The sequence below is a fragment of the Octopus bimaculoides genome, chromosome Z (assembly GCF_046866305.1).
Source record: "Octopus bimaculoides isolate indiv1 chromosome Z, ASM4686630v1, whole genome shotgun sequence".
Classification (NCBI taxonomy): domain Eukaryota; kingdom Metazoa; phylum Mollusca; class Cephalopoda; order Octopoda; family Octopodidae; genus Octopus; species Octopus bimaculoides.
Genome location: NC_142944.1, coordinates 37,328,279 through 37,346,377, shown reverse-complemented (window position 1 = coordinate 37,346,377; position 18,099 = coordinate 37,328,279). Strand labels below are relative to the sequence as shown.

At 33.7% G+C, this 18,099-nt stretch overlaps 1 protein-coding gene across 6 annotated transcripts in view; it reads right to left on the bottom strand.

Moving 5' to 3' along the window:
• Positions 1–301: 301 nt before the first annotated feature.
• LOC106872837 (eukaryotic translation initiation factor 4 gamma 1) overlaps positions 302–18,099 on the bottom strand; it is a 64,271-nt gene continuing 46,473 nt past the window's right edge. For all 6 annotated transcript variants that reach the window (XM_089365188.1, XM_089365190.1, XM_089365185.1 and 3 more), the window contains exons 14-28: positions 17,415–17,558; positions 16,681–16,760; positions 16,266–16,422; positions 15,727–16,024; positions 14,582–14,688; positions 13,502–13,614; positions 11,106–11,294; positions 10,758–10,887; positions 10,285–10,448; positions 6,406–6,610; positions 5,505–5,600; positions 5,243–5,380; positions 2,433–2,514; positions 1,570–1,707; positions 302–546 (exon numbers count right to left, since the gene is read on the bottom strand). In XM_089365188.1, the coding sequence (XP_089221314.1) occupies positions 356–546; positions 1,570–1,707; positions 2,433–2,514; positions 5,243–5,380; positions 5,505–5,600; positions 6,406–6,610; positions 10,285–10,448; positions 10,758–10,887; positions 11,106–11,294; positions 13,502–13,614; positions 14,582–14,688; positions 15,727–16,024; positions 16,266–16,422; positions 16,681–16,760; positions 17,415–17,558 (2,232 nt within the window). In that variant the 3' untranslated portion in view covers positions 302–355. The remainder of the gene's footprint in view (positions 547–1,569; positions 1,708–2,432; positions 2,515–5,242; positions 5,381–5,504; positions 5,601–6,405; positions 6,611–10,284; positions 10,449–10,757; positions 10,888–11,105; positions 11,295–13,501; positions 13,615–14,581; positions 14,689–15,726; positions 16,025–16,265; positions 16,423–16,680; positions 16,761–17,414; positions 17,559–18,099) is intronic.

The following is an 18,099-nucleotide window of genomic DNA, read 5'->3' as shown; positions in this document are numbered from 1 at the left end:
TGCATGCACTCATTAACATGTATATATTTATGTGCACGCACATACGCATATGTGTATATATCCAGTTATACATGTGTGAATATATAACATATACAGTCATTCCATTACATACACACATCCATTTACTTATATATATATATTATAAAATGTGTATATATATATATATATAGATACATACACATATGTATATGTATATATATATATATACACACACACAAACACACACACATATATACATATATACACACACACACATATATATGCTCATGTGCATACACACATTTGTGTGTGGGCATATGTGTTTCATGTTTTTCCATGTTTTCTTTACCTAAAAAAAAATGTTATTTTTTAAAAATCAACTGTCATCTGCATCAATTTCATCATCATCATCATCTTTTTCTAGGTCATTTAAAAAGTGAGAGACTTGTTTAAGAGCAACACCTCGACCTTCATTCTCAGCAGGCGCAGTAGACTTTCCCCAACTGATGAAGGCTTGTTTAGAAATTACCTCTTCATATAATATAACAAATAATTTTTTTAAGACACCTGTAAAATAAATTGAAAAGGAAAGATCAGTAAAGCCATCAAATCACACTTTTCTAGAGGACAACATGAAAACATTATTCAATGCTATGTATTTCAATTTCTGATATTTAAAACTGCCGACACAGAAGTTTAAAATATATTTCTTCAAAACCTTCGTAATTAATTTTTATCTAATTAAATAGAAAGTAACTAGTTTTCTTGTATTTACAAGTTGTTATTGTTTTAATACTAAATTGTTTACTGACATTCTTTCCATTTATGAACTGGAACAAGTGACAAATTTTGCTCAATTTACTTAGTGAATCTGTTTACAAGAATGCATATGTGAATTTTTGGAATTTAGTAATACAGTCATCTCCAACCTACAAAACCAAATATTTCTCGTCTGTCCCATCAACAGAACCATTATCTTACTGTTCTCCCTTACTCCTTTTCTGCATCTCATACACCCCCCCCCCTCAAATCAGTTGTTGCTGCTACCTCTCTTATCTACTCTCTACATCCATCATTCAAACCCTACCCAACATTTATAATTGTTACTTAACTTGCCCATGCTCTACACCTCCACCCAAACATACACTAGTATCTTCAATCCCCACTCGCCTCATCAGCTTGAAACAAATTATCTTGTTCACATTTCTCTAAATTGCTCCCACAATCACTGTCTACGACTTCTGAAGTAAAATTACGAAGAAAACCTTTCAAATGTTAATTCTAATGTCAATCATGTATAATTGTTTATATTAATAACAAGGCCTTAATCAGTAGTGTACAGGTATGTATGTGTACACATACAGACTAATTACTATGAATGGTTGGTGACCAGAACAATCACATGAGTAATTATCATTAATATCAATTGTCACAAAGCCTGTCTCTCTTGCACTTTGTCCCAATATATTAAGAAACTGAAGCTTGCTGAGAGCGTAACTATTTGACCATTTCTAATGCATGGTGTTCTATGCAGGTTGTCAAAATACAGAGGAAAAAAAAAGCAGTAGAAATTAAAATGAAATAACCTACTTGGTGGGTGCTCCAGTTTGGAATCCAATAACTGGAGCGCATATAGGGCATGCACCTCGTCGTCTTTATTTTTCAAATACTTTTTCAGTAAACTGGAATAACCACGCAACTTTTGTTCTTGAGGCATGAAATTTGGACCTACAAAACGGAAATCAATAATTCCTTTAGAACTGCATCCAAGACAACACCAGGTTCTACAATGTAATTAAAGCACACAATGAACCAGAAAGTGTTTAACATTCTACTTGCTAGTAAGTAACAAAATTTAACTATTCATATACTTGGCAATGTTTGTGTTCACAAATCTTTTGACCTCATTGTATTGATTTAGTAAATTTAGGGGACACACAGACATATATATATATATACTAAATATAGTGATATTAAAAAGATAACAGCCTACAAGTAATAAAGACATTGACTTTGAGTCAAAAATTGTGTATATTTGTTTATAGACTAGGGATAAAAAAGAAAAAATTCACCAAGGAAAGGGGGGGGGGGATCAATGGGTTTGGTTGGCTTTCAACTAACACTGCTCCAAAAGTATATAACTTCTACTTAAGGTACTCCCACAAAATTAGCCATGCCAACAATTCCTTTCATGCAGAGCCATGTGGCTACAAGAACAAATCAATAGATTTCATTTGCATTCAACTAATGTTGAAGCTAACATTCCTAACTTTTAAAATGAAAAGAAAAATGTACATATGAATTTCAGTGACACAGAATGCAGTCAAGTGGGAACAATTCCAAAACAATAACCCACATCATTATAGATGTCAGTGGAACCAATATGATCCAGTTTCATAACTGCCAGTGATTGAAGCCACTTGATGCAATGACAGAGAGAGAGAGTAACAAACCTGAGAGACAACTTGAACATACTGCAGTCATAATAGCACGGATTACCAAAGGATCTTTCTTCTGTTGCTCTGAGACATAAGCCTAAATAAAATACAATATATTACATATAGTACAGCGTACAAAAAAGATGAATCAAATACAATGTATTCAACAGCTGAGCAGTGTGAGAAGAGCTGAAGACTGGTTAATACCAAAGTTTATCAGGATATCAAAACAAATCAGATCCAGAAATATAGTTCAATTACAAAATCAATAATATTAATATACCAATCTGTTCTTTTTGTATGTACCTGGCGTGTATGTCACACTTCAAAGAAGTGAAGTGGCAAAGCGAGAGAGAGTGGTGATGGTATTCATTTTGTGTTTTTAAATGTTTATCAAATCACTACTAGTAGATACATACATTGTTAAATTGAAAGTGGGAGAGAGGAGGGACACAGAGAAAGTGAAAGAGAAAAAAGGAGACAGTAGATGCACATTGTTAATAACTACAGCAAATATGTTGTCACCTTCACTTTTCATTACTAGGCGGGGATAAAATTAACTCGCAAGTGGCTGAGCACTCCACGGACATGCATATCATTCTCAGGGAGATTCAACCTCACACACAATATGACAAGGTTGGTCCCTTTCAATTACAGCTACAACTCATTTTGGCCAGCTGAGTGGACTTGAGAAAGATAAACCTTCAAGTGGTTGGAAGAGAAATGAAAAATGATCCTATACAGGGGAAGAAAAATCTTTTTAGTCATTACGATCATTATGGGTCTCACAGATCTAGAGGCCAAGCCCCCAAGTAAACACCAATGCGCAAGCTGTTATCAAACTGAGCAGGAGATGAGGGTGAATACATAACAAATATTTCATCTTAGGTAGAGTACCTTGCACAAAAACACAGCATGCCATACTTGTGACTTTACGATCATGGGCTGAATACCCTTAACCACTGAGCCATGCACCTTCACCCTCTTAACCTTACAGAAAAGGAGGGAAGCGATAGAGACAGAAAAGAAAGCCTGTCGTTTAAAATGACAATTAGACTGAAATACAATTGATCTTTTCTAGCTTCTTTACTGAATGTCTTTCCCTCTTCCTCATTGTTAAAAGTAATCAACAGAGGGAAAATCTTTCAGGTGTTTACATTCTTATTCTGGGAATTCTAGAATGATCGACTGTTAGTTTTCCCACCAAACACACACCCCAGTACTTAATTGCCTTCTTTCATAATTCTTCATGTCTATCAGTTGGTGGGGAGACCCCCCCCTCCCACCACTCAACTTTTTTTTTCAAGGATTGCTTAACATTTTCTCTACAAACAAGCCCCACTTTTTTCTCCTACAAAAACTAATGCAAAGTTCAAACAGTATAGCTGCGAAAAGAGACCAAAATAAACAGGTAATACCCCCTACAAAATGGGTGGGTGGGGGGAATGTTACCAACAGGTGGCTACATGAAATTCAACTGTACTTTAAAGTGTGTCTTCTACTATAGGCTCGGTCCAACCAAAGCTTCGTGAGTGAATTTGGTAGACGGAAACTGAAAGAAGCCTATCACATATATTATATATTTTTATGTTTGTGTTTGCTCCCCTCACCACATTGTTTGACAACCGATGTTGGTGTGTTTGCATCTCTCTAACTTGGCTGTTCGGCAGAAGAGACCAGTAGAATAAGCACCAGGCTTACAGGGAATAAGTCCAGGTGTCCATTTCTTCGATTGGTGTTCCACCGTCAAATAACTAAAACTAGTAAAAGAATACCAGAAGAATGTTCCATACCACTAAACCAAGAAGGTTCTTTGAATATGTATGATGTATTTTAAGGCTAGATAGTAATTCTGATTGTGTTCACATAACAGATATTTTGGTTAGATTATATAGCTATTGGTCTTACATTTCTTTCTATACTCTTTAACTGTCACACTACAGAACCATTTCTCATGGCACCAGCACACAGTTTACAGATGCTTACATTTTTTATGTTTTCTGTGAATTTACATGGGTCCAGCTAGTTGATTATGATTACACTATTTGCCAGTGTATCAGACACATCTATATTTTACAAAGAAATTTGGAGAGGACGGAGCAATTTAGTATGTTTCACCATATACTTACTGAAAGTTTTAAAAGTGCATGCAAATACAATATTGTGACAGTATACAGTAAGAAAGTACACAATCATAAATTTATATTTTTTATCTGTTTCAGTCATTAGACTGTGGCCATGCTGGGGTATTTTATCTTTTCAACTGACTATATATTTGAATTTTGCTCAAGAAAATTATCATACAAAAAGTAAAGTAAAACTTGTATTTCTGGCTGCAATGTTTTATGCAATCATAATCAAACATCAAGGTGGAGCAACACTTGTATTGCTATTTCCCCATTACAAACAGCAGGCAGGCAGATGAAAGTTTAATAATGCTTTTTATGTTTCCCAGAGAATTTCCATCTAGATAATTAAAAGGATTCCCTAAAGGTGTAGTCATTACATAGTGCAAGGCACATACCCAGTGTGTTATGTATACTGTGAAAGGATGTTTAATTTCTCTGGATCCATGCTAACAGTATTGCTTCCAATATTTTTTTTTTTTTTGCTATAATTAACATTTATTTTCCACTAGCAAGATTCTACTTATCTGGCTATAATAGCTGGTCTTCTATCCATAGTACAGCCACATTGAATGCAGGGCAATATTTTTTTAAAATACATTTTAAAAAATATGCCAGCAAATATGATATATTGAATAGAGTTACAAAAAGGACAGGAGATGCAGGAGAGTGATCAAGAGCAAAACAGTAAAATATTACCTCTATCCAGGCAGTTATCTCATTCTCAGAAAGTTCAGATTTAGATATTAATTCAGTTAACATTGATTGAATGTTGGCTATTGTCAAGGAACCTGGCACTGGTTTGGAAACACTTCCCCCAAGTGTATATTCAAGTTTCTGGAAGACAATTCAATTTCACAATGTCAGTGATGAAATGCCAAGTAATTTTTAAGATAAAACCATCACAAGAAGAAATTAGAAATATTTAGAAAAATATTAATTGCTCATGAATATTAATTACCTTCTCTTTTATAAATGAATCAATATCTTTCTCATCTAAGAAATCAGACCATTGTAATTTTGAAGATTGCCATAATTCTGCTGCTTTATCTTGCCCCTAAAAAGCAAAATACAGATTCACAAACATTTTAATATCTGGAAAGTTCAAATCTTCCATGTACTTTATAAGTTAGTAATTCTTTAGCATTCAGAACACTGTCAAATGCAATACATATTTATTCACATTCATTTGAATGAAGCAATTACATCATTGAAATCTCAGAGCTACAAAGGTTTTAGAAGTATAAATATATAAACATTGGTTAGGTAACACAAATTAGGAAAATAGCATTGAACTATTTTTTAAATTGGTTGCAGTACTTGAAACACTTTCATGAATAATACCAGATTTACACAATAAATTATGACTAGTGAAGGTCATACTGTTGACCGTGTGTATTACCATGCCTAACAATTCAGTACGAAGGTTGTTAAAGACAAAACAAAAAAGAAAATTAGTAGCTAAAAATAGATAGCTTTCCTTTCCTTTAATAATCTCTCTCCTAACTTCTCAGCTTAATTCCTCACCATCTATCAAAATTCTAATTTAGAAGGTTTTTGTTGCATATTCTATAAACCCTCATAAGCATTTAAAATAAGATATACTGCAGTTTTATATGTTCAGAAAATTTTATAGTTGTTGCATATTTGGAAAAAAAACAAAAAAACAAAACTAACTAACTACAGTGATATCTATTGCAAATGTCATGTTAACATCTGTGATTACGTTATACAACTGTACACTCTTCATTCCACTCTTTAAATTGTTCACAATGTAACTGCTACTGATAAGAAAAGACACTGTCTTACCAGATACAACAATGTACAAATAGCAATAAATATTTAGTGAGATTTAAACTTACCATCGTCTTACAAAGATCCTTTAATATTTCTGATGGTAATATACCACCTAAATTTGATTTCTTCAAAGGTTCACATGCCATTTTCAAAAAACTCAAAGGCATACCGCCTGCTTGTATTACAGGACTAATGAGTTCACCAAGATATTGCCAAATTTTAGGTATATCAATCTGCATGTCCTCCGCAATTTCTAGAATTTCCATTAAGCTGTAAATGAAGCAAATAAATATGTAAGAGTCCTATATATTTTAGATGTAGGTTATATTCATACAGAAGAATATATATATCTGATGTTTGAGTCAACCACATGGAGTATCAATTGTTAAAATTGTAAATACTAAATCAAGACACACATAAGGATAAGTCATGATACTTTGTTGGCGATCATCTCAGATAAACTGCTATAATAACCATACAAATTTAAGATGTATTTCAATATTCTAGTATAAATCTTGATTAAGTAGAACCTAGAGCATAACAGGGGATTGTACATGTCTTACATTTCAATGAGATTTCATCAATTGATAAACCAACACTTAAGTATTGCTGATGTCTATTTGAGTAAAATTTAAATCAACAGAATACAAAGTTTATTAAGGATTAATTACCAATAGATAAACTAAATCAAAAGACTGAACAGAATTATGCAGACTAATTAATTCCACAATGCCAACATCTGCATGAATAAATAAGATGCTATAAATTAGAGAAAATGAAATTACAATTGATTACATTATAGAGCAACAGGTGTAAACATACCAATTATCAAATTAAACTTGATGTAAAAGGTACACTGCACATTACATTGTTTTTAAATCAAAACAGATTTCAATTAACTAATGTAAAAATGACAGCTACTTTAACATAATACAGTGCTCAAATGAAGTTAAAAGTCCAGAAACATTTAGCAATAAACACAACAGCATATGACCCCGCCCCCATAGGCTGTCAATGAAGGAGCTGTGAAATCCAGCATGTATTAATTTCAACTCTTATTAATAGATGCATTATTTCTTTCCAAGTAAACTCACATCTGACTTGCATCAAAGAAGACTGTAAAAGGTTGTCCAGAAAGTTCTGAGTGTTTTTTTAATATGCAAAAAGATATATAAGTAACTGACCCGGCAAGCCAAGTGAGATCGTTGCCAGTGCCCCTGGACTGGCTCTTGTGCGGGTGGCACATAAAAGACACCATTTCGAGCGTGGCCGTTTTCGTGCAAGTGACACGTAAAAGCACCCACTACACTCTCTGAGTGGTTGGCGTTAGGAAGGGCATCCAGCTGTAGAAACTCTGCCGAATTAGATTGGAGCCTGGTGTAGCCATCCGGTTGCACCAGTCCTCAGTCAAATCGTCCAACCCATGCCAGCATGGAAAGCGGACGTTAAACGATGATGATGATGATGACCTTTCAATAAATTTTATTCAATGAAATAATTTCCATTATTATTAATGACCTTTGCCCATCTATCAGGCAATTTAAATATTCCATCAGCATAAAATTTGACTGATTTTGAAGAAAAAGTTATCTAGATGCATTTTGACTCCTAAATCATTAAATGTTTTTCCTTGCAATGAGGTCTGTAGAGACAAAGACAAGTGGTAGTCAGATGATGCAATATCAGGAGAATATGGTGGATAGGGTAAGAGATCCCAGCCAAGTTCATGTAACTTTGTTCAGGTAGCCAAAGATTAATATGAATGGGCATTGTCTTGCTGGAACACTACCTCTTTCCTGATGGCAATCTCTGGCCTCAATTCTTTGAGTTCTTTTGTTCAAATTAGCTAGCTGACAACAGTTCACATCAGAATTAATGGTCTGGTTTTGTGGGAGCTCGTAAATAATGCAATTATGATCCCACCAAACAGAAAGCATGGCTTTTTTGGCATGAATATTCATCTTTGTTTGCTGTCTTGGGGGATCGTTATGCTAACTCATAGATTTTTTTCACACTGATTTGTACACAATCCATTTTTCATCTCCAGTCACAAGTTGTTTTAAAAAGGCATGTTTTCATTCTGTTTCAAAAGCATATCACAAACGAAATACCAGTCAAAGCAATTCTTATCTGAGTTTGTGAGGGACCCATACATTATAGTGAGAAATGTATCCTAGTCATGCTATTTGGGGATGTTTTTTTTTTTTGCCTTCAAAACATCATCCAATTTTGAAGGTCTTCCACTGCAACTGTTATCTTCCAAGCTAAACACTACAGCTTTAAATTTTGCAAACCACCTGCGAACAATTGATTCACTTACATCATCACCATAAACTTTTGTTAGCTGTGTTCAATGAAGCATTAAAAGATTTAGCTTAATAAAGCTAATAGTAGCAACATCCCTTAAAAATTGACAAAATTTAGAATCCTGGTGTTATCAAGTACCAGCAGAAAAGGGCTTGGACCCTAAGGACATTCATGCCAACATGGTTGGCACCTGAATTTAGGAAGGGAAGGTAGTGTGCTGAAGATGACCTACAGTCTGGATGTCCTGCAACTGCCACCACCAAGGAAAACATGGTGATGGACGGCAGGTGATTGACTATAAATCAAAATAGCCAATACTACTAGCGCATCCCATGAGAGCGTTGAGAATATTCTGCACAATGAATAACGAAGGTTCCTACTTGGTGGGTACAACTTCTGACATCTGATCAAATGTGTGCCAGATCAATAACACCAGCGGAAAATCTGACATTGGCGCAGATCCAGCTGGTTTCCTTGAATGTTTCCTAAGCCAGGATGATCGTTAGGTTCATCATTTTGGGCCTGAGACAATCCATTCAGTGGAAAAAGCCAGCCTCAGTTCTTGCAGAAGAAATTGTGTTTATAGACCATCTTCAGATGAGCCACACCACATATGGAGAGTACTATGCCAACTTGCCGAAGTACTTATGAAAGGCTATCAAGACCAAAGGAAAACTGACAAAAAGTATCTTGTTTCATCAGAACACCTGCTCCAACACACAAGTCCTTGTTTTCAATAGCTGCTGCACATGACTGGTTTTGAACCGGCTGATCAACCTCTCTATTCCCCAGGTTTGACCCTCCTGACTATCTGTTCCCAAACATGAAAAAAACACCTGGCCTGGAGCCAGTATGGCAGTGATGGTGACATCAAACCAGCTGCTGATGACTTTTTGACTAACAGGATGAAAGCTTCTTCACTAATAGGAGACAAAGGACTGCAACACCAATGGACCGGAAAGGAAGTTAAGTTGAAAACTCATTTGGTCACATTCCATGAAAATGTTTGGTCTGCCTATGAACTTTCAGCCAACCCTTGTACATAAAACTGTTATGCATGTAATATCAAGGTATTTAATACTTCATTTAATTTCACTTTAGAAGTTTAAATTTCTAAGTTTTCTTTAAACACAGTTAAGTTAAATTGTTTGTATCACGCATACCAGTGGTTCCCAAACACTTTCAGGCTGCCATCCCCTTGACACCCAGGCTGCATTCCTAGTGCCACTACCCCAAATAACCATCACGAACAGACGTCTTTCTGAAGCAAATTCAAAGCAGCTGTATTTAACAAATAAAACTTAACCTAATGAACCCATTATTTTGTTTGTTTTTACATGAATCGCTACCCTATTATAACCCCACTTTTCTTCAACACCCTATTGGAACTTTCCACCGCGCCCAAGGGGCAATACCACTTTGGGAACCATTGACATATACTACACAAATGAGCCATCGAAATATTACAATAGATATATTTTATTTTTAAAATTGCTATTGACATTAACAAATCTGAACGAAAAGTTATTCTATGTTCAAATGGATTAAAATTAGAGCTATAAGTCCAGCAGACTGATATATTTGTAAAGAATGAACAGAGGGAAAGAGGAAAGAAAGCAAACCAAGACTATACCTACCCTTGAGTAAATCGTTTACCCTCTATAATTTTTTCTTTCAATAAAACTGAGAAAAGTTTTCCTGACTGTTTCCGTGAAGCTTCTGATCGTTCCAAAATAAGGTTAAAAGCATCAACTACAAACTTTTGTTGATCAGAAAGTTCCTGAATGCTGAGCTTTGCCTCCTAAGGAATAAAATATACAAAAGTTCAAGCAAACACACATACATTCTATCTATATATATATAAATAATTTCAAACAGTAATAGAATGGAACTCAAAACAAGGTAATCTGTAATGTTAATTTTCTACTAATGCCATTTTATCTCATGGAACCATCAGAATGAAAAAAGGAAAAATTATACTGAAAACAGAAATACAAGGATCAACTGAAATGTGTTGTTCAAAACATCAACACTGCAGAGTAAACTGATACTGATATTATTAGAAAGGAAATAGAATCTATTTAGCAAATTAGTAAGTTTCGAAACTTACTTCCAAATTATCAGAACTGAAAAATTCATTTAAAATTTCAACAGTTTTCTTTAATGATTTTTCTCGAGATTGACTGCTTTCTCGGCTAGGAACCTGTGATAAAGTTCTACTGCCTCTATTATGAATATTCCTGTAATGATAAAACAGATGCATACCATTCAATAATTTTATAAAATTAATTGTGAATAAATGATCAAATTTTATGAATAATTTCAAAATTAATTCTAAGATAGCACTGAAACAAAGTCAACAGCTTTTAAACAAAGATATTTTTGCACCCTACATATCACACAGATCAATTCCATACTTAGCATTGTGACAAAAGCCACAGATTTGATGGTAACTCACCTTGCCAATCCACTATCTTTATCACCTTCTTCAGATGGTAATGAAGAAATCTTGTTTCTAGAGCCACTACTACTTGCACTGGAACTTGATGTCAAAGAACGTCCAATTTCACTTCGACCAGGGCTGGCTCCCCTTCGGGGATATATCGTAGTTCGACTATCATCATCATTTCGGCTCAAGGCATAAAACCTGAAAGGAACAAAAATCAAATGCTTAGTATAATACTATACAGGTATGGTGCTACAACTAATAAAATACATTCATTTTTTTAACAAAACGACTAGCTATACCTATCCAAGCTATTATGTTAGTGACAACATGTGACTTCATACGGTAAAGATATGTTAGACACCATTACAAAAAAAAAAAAAAAAATTTTTTATCTTGACAAACTTCAAATCAAGTAATAATGCCCCTGAATTTCATAAATACTACAGCAGCAAATAATAAAAATAACAAAATGGCAAGTGTCTTCTACAATAACCTTGTAAGTGGATTTGGTAGACAGAAACTGAAAGCTCATGTGGATGGATAAACACACACGTGGGTGCATAAATACTTGTCCTTCACCCCACTGCTCGACAATTAGTATTGGTGTATTTACATCTCCATAACTTAGCAGTTTAGAGAAAGAAAAAAAAACACTGCTGGGGGTCAATTCATTTGACCAAAGTCTTCAGGATGGTGCTCCAGCACGATTGCATCAAATAAAATATAAGATATTCCTGCTCACAATTCAAAATTTGTGTTTAGTGTTACGTTTTCCAATTCGATCAAAAATAAAAGGTAAACAATGGAATCTGATACGCCTACACAAAATTTGAACACTCTTTTCAATTTAAAAGCTATATCAAACTTCAATATTTTATCTTTGTCTTCGTTTTTCTAAGTTAGCTGCAAGTTTCAATTCACCCATTATGTAGGGGTTTTAATTATTCTAATGATTTACTATAGGGGTGCAAATGCTTGTATTGTTTTCTTGAAACATTCTGATAAGTTATACCTATATTTTAAATACATTAATGTATGAAAATCGAATAACAATGCTTCTTCATAGATCTATATAGTTTTTAATTAATATAACTGGGTATTGGATAATGATAAAACTGGTATGTTCGAAAGAAAAATTTGTTTTGGTGACTTCACATTTCACTGATTTTAATTAGACAAACCGGTCAGATTTATGTAAGAATTTTAAGCAATTTATAGAAGTCTAAATCCATAATTATTTTAGAATTTCACTGAAGCACACCTATATGAATGGAGAGAGGAAAAGGGGTGATAAATCATGCCAGTATGGAATGATGCTTGACATCAACTTTATGAAATGTCTAACATATAGTTACTTGTAAATAGTTGAGTCATTTTTCTTTCAGGTTATTCTTAACTTCCTGTAAGACACAGTACCGCACAGGACTGCATCAGTCACCCAGTCCTGAAACATATGATATCACAAAAATCGACTAACCTCATTTACATTCATTTTGAAGGCAATAAGGAGTAACTAATATAAGGGAGAAAACTTAATCCCTTCTATCATTCATTTCATAATGCTATCATTATGATTGCAATTTCGACAGAAAATTTGCCATAGAATATTGGAAGTTATTAAAAACTAATTTTTTCATTAAAAAAAAATTATTTTCAATACAGATAGGCGTAAAGACACATCCAAGCACTTCTTTAATCACTGCCTACTACTCAGTTGATATCACTATCACAAGTTATCTTATTTTCTAAAAGAATTAAACCCCTAAGTTTTATCTCTACAATAGTGAGTATAACCTGCAGTCTTTCTGAAAACCAGAGCTAAGTACTCTGGGTTCAATAAAAACACACATGCAGATAAATATGGTGATTGGCGTACTTTAGGGAATCTCTTGTTACCTCAACTAATAAAAAGAAACTTATGAACCTATATATTAAAAGACGAAACCCATTTCCCCATCATTTTGTCTATAAAACCTCAGTCAAACAAAATTTGGTTTGAATTGATTCTAGTGATATGAATGGGCTTGAAACTGAAACAGTGCAGGCTTTCCCTCAAGAACTGGTATTCTAACGAACCATGTATTATTTTGCACAAATACTCTAAGAACTCTTTATTATAAAGCCTCATATATATGACGTGGATCAGTTTTTGACACAAGATTGGACACAAACTTTGTCAACATTTCATAGGCTTTCCTTCTTTTATTATTAGTAAAAGGTGTTATACAGTATATTGACCCACGAGATTAATTACTTTTGGTTATTCAAATCGACATGCTTCATATGGTAAATGGAGATGAAGCACTTCAGGTTCTCAAGTTAATGTAATTAGCTACTAATTTTATATATGTCGATATTTGAACAATGAACAGTGGACATTCATGAAAATTATGAAAATGAAATACCTGTTTACAGGCTTCTCTGATTCCTGTGTACCTTTAAGACCACCACTGCTTCCACGACCCCAACCAGCAGGATTTCCTCCACCAGGACCCAATTGAACATTTTCATTTTTTTTCTAAAAAAAGAAAAATAATAATTTACTATTATAATAATTTCGAATTTAGTCAGGAAGTCGGCAGTTTGAAGGTGGGATACATCAATTCACTTGATCAGTTATTACTTGACTAGTTCTTTACTGACCTCAGAAAAGCAAAGTTGACCAGAACAATATTTGAACTTATAAAATAAACAGAATTGATTCTATTGCTGCTAATAAATAGATGAAACTATAAGTAGCAATAAAGATCAATCTACTTTTATTGGCCCCATAATATTCCATTTTAGAAGATACAACTTGTAAATAAGTCTGATTTCAGGAATCCTATCATTTTACCAGGCAATCAATTATTTGCATTGCTGATGTATTTCATCAAGAAAAATGAAACTAATGCAAAATTTAACTTCATACACAGGAATTAATATTCTAATGGGCCTATATAACATCTTCATTTCAGTACCCATGCTTGTATGGGTAGCATGGAATCTGTTTACAAGATTTAAAATACTTGTTTCTCTGAAGCCATATTATTGCCTGACATAAGAATTTCAAATCATTGTCTTTTGAAGTACTCCAAATCACAGTTGATATAAAGGAGCTTTAGCAATTATAGATTCTCCCATATTAAAAGCAATAATACTGAAGCAAACACAGAGTTGTTACGATTACAATATTTGATATTGACCAATAAATTTAGAGTAAATGGTACTTCATTGAGATAACACAAGCAATGCAAAATGAACGTAACAATATGAGTTTTATAAGCAAACAAAAAATTCATTGTCAACCAATTTTTTTAGAATTAATAACACTAAACTTTAAGAACACTGCTATTCTTAATTACATTTTTCATAGTAAACTGTTGAATGTGATGAACTTTTTCAGTATTTGATTTAGATGTATAATTTAATCCTGCAATTTCAAAAATATATCGTACTTTATAAATTATCAAATAGCAAATTCGCTACAATTCTGTGATACTTACCCATGGCAGTCGTAATTTATTTATGTCAAGTTTTGACGATCTCACTGGAGTCCAACCCTCCTCTACTCCACCTGCACCACCCATTGACGGAACCCGTCCTTGTGATGCTACAAAAATCAAGTTTTATGCAAACAATAAACACTAAAATAAAATATACGAAAGTAGTTGTAGACATAACTGTTGTAAGCTTTACTAATATATGAACCAATTGATCATCTATAAAATAACTAAGTATTTTCTGATCAATCAAAATTAAGCTATATTAGTGCTAGAAATTATAATTCCCAAACTAGTAAAATAATATACAGTAGTACCTCAGTTCTGATCACGAATAAACAAATATACATACAAGTATATAAATAAATATATATAAATGTATATATATATATATATATATATATATATATATATATATATAAATAAAAACATAAAAATAAATAAAGCACATTTTGTTCGTGAACAGAGGCATTCATAAACCGACGTACTACTGTATTAAATGAATGTGAGGAAGACAGGAGATAAAGTACAATATCCTTCTTGTTACTATTTAATGAAACAATGAGAGCATATAGAACTTTAAAAAAAAGGAAAAATGTATTGGATCAGTATTATTTAGTAAAAGTAAAATACTTAGTTTTAGCAATAAAATATTTTCAGTCCCACTGCGTGGCACCTTGGGCAAGTGTCTTCTACTATAGCCTCAGACCGACCAAAGCCTTGTGAGTGGATTTGGTAGACAGAAACTGAAAGAAGCCTGCCGTATATATGTATGTGTGTCTATGTTTGTTCCCCCAACATCGCTTGACAACTGATGCTGGGGTGTTTACGACCCCGTAACTTAGCGGCTCGGCAAAAAGAGACCGATAGAATAAGTACTAGGCCTACAAAGAATAAGTCCTGGGGTCGATTTTCTCGACTAAAGGCGGTGCTCCAACATGGCCGCACTCAAATGACTGAAACAAGTAAAAGAGAGTAAAGAGAAAGACCAAATGAATTACAGAATGAGAATTGTAGGTTGTATTCCTATAACTTTGTAATTGGTTCTTCATCAGAACAAATGTGTTGGAGCTTTTTATTTACACATTTGAGTCTTTAAAAAAAACATTTTAAGTATATCAAATTTGTCAATATCATAAGTGCCTTACCTCTTACTCCAGGTCCAGAAGACATGCCTGTGTTAGAGGCTCCATTACCAACACCCCGATGATGGAGGATTCTTTGTTTTGCAGCTGCATTTTCCAGGAGTAATTTACGTTCCTTCTCTTCTTGCGCAGCTTCTAAATGGATCTGCTGTATTGTCTTTGGGTTATTCTCAGCCCTTCTTGGAACCCAATTGTTCTCGCGTAGTTCAATAGCATCTTGTAACATGAAGCGTACCCGTGATGAGGTCTTCTTTTCACTAACAATGTCTTTCATTTGTTGGAAATATGTTTTCATAGTAGCCTATGTAAAAAAAACAAATTTTTTTAATGAATAACTGAAAAGGGATTTTCCATTCAACTTCAAAATGCCATGCATCTATTTCATTTTGTAGCATAAAAATATCAAAAGCTGCATGAATTTCCAGGCAAATCTTTTTATCAAATATTTTGCATTATAGAAATATTTACATTTTACTTCCACAAATATCCAACGTCATTAAACATTAACTTGTAAAAAGATTTAAAAAAACAAACAAACTCACTTTTGATACATCGGAATCCACTTCCTTGCCAACTGTTTTCAACAAGCGACATAAACACTCTAAACTCTCTTCGTCTCTGGATTTTAGCAAATTACTAACACAATCATGCATAATTTTCTCTGTTAACATGTTTAATTTAAAAAGTTCACCAATAAACCTACAGTAAATTGAAACAAAAAAATATGCAAGGTGATTAAAACTAACTGAATAAACTTAGGTTTTCATATATCAACATCAACTCCTATTATTGTGCAAATGTGCAGCAATTTAGTGTCAAGAGAAAGGAGGAAACTCAGTGCAAGTAAATGATCATTTAATTTCTCAAACATATAAGGAGCAGAAGGAGTACGTTTTGTATGGAGACAGGTATATAATTTTAAAAACAAGATGGGAGAGAAGGAGAAAAAACACTCACCGTATGTTTCCTATCGATCGTCTCTTGGCAGCTGAAAATGCTTCTTCTAACTCTTCTTTTAACCTCTTTTTAGTTTCATCCTGAAAATAACAAATATGGAAATTTCATTTCCCCTGTTCCACAAACACTAAAATTCAGATAAAAAGCCTTCTAGAAAACCTTTTTCTTTTTAACAAAATTAAGATTTACCTCAAACTATAAAGACAAAATTAGGTGAAATATCAACAACCTAACCAACGGCTACCTAAATATTTTAACATCTAGAAAATAGCTAAATCATCTTCCCTGCCTCCCTCAAGATATCAAGTGATATTTGTAGAATATAATGTAGTTCCAAATGTCTCATCATACACAAGATTGATAAAGGATGACCTGGAGGCTCTAAAAGGTAAATAGTCATAAAAAACTGAATTAAGAGAATGTTTTTGGACCTAAAACTAATTGCAGACAACATGGTGCCTAGTAAAGATCAGAAGTTCTGCTGCAACATTTCAATCAAGTTCATTAATATGCTAACGTGAATGTGCAATCCCATCACAGGAATATTCATTTTCAATAGTTGCATATTATTGATTGTAATAAACTTAAGTTCTCAGACTAGAGACAACAAATCAGTTACCAAATTGCTACCTGTACAACAAAAACATTCTGAAATATGAAAGTAAGGGAGTTAAATGAAGATCTCAGCAAAGTATTTGTACTATAACCACTTGTATTTCTCAAGTTATACTTACACTCTCAGCACTCTCGAGCTCCTTCTGCTTTTTAATGAGGTCAGCTTCTTCAGAAGAATGCTTTTCAAATTCAACTTGACATCGATTTAATAAAGTATCTCGGAAGTTCACTGTGCCTTGGTGTGTTGATGAAGGGACCTTTATCTAAAATATTGTTGAATGAAAAATTTAATGCAATATTTAAAAAAAGCTTTTGATGAGTGACATATTTTTTCAAATAGTTGCCAATGATTCAATATATTGCAAAGACTACCTCATTGAAGATAGGGAGGGAATAGATATCTAACTCTTCACATCATGGTGGGAATATCTACATCTCTAACAAATCTTGAAGTGCACAAAGTTACAATTCAAATGGGTGTTATTCTCTTCTCCAGATCTAAGCATTTCTTCTTTTAATTAGATTTATTAATATTTTGATATTTCAGTGTCCTCTATAAAACACCCATTATTAAAGGGATCCAAAACCAAACTCCTACATCCTAGTGGTAGATCCTGGGAAATGCCAAAGTAGGATATTGCTTGGCAGGGTGAAGAACCTTTGCTGATCTCAGGCAACTACAGTAGCTGTGAAAGCCTGTCAAAAACCTCAAAGCAATAGGCTCTGGGTTGGCATCAAGGTGACCGTTGAAAAATGTGGGTTTTGTCAGTTTGACACAGCTCCATCGTTCAAGATCACCTGTCT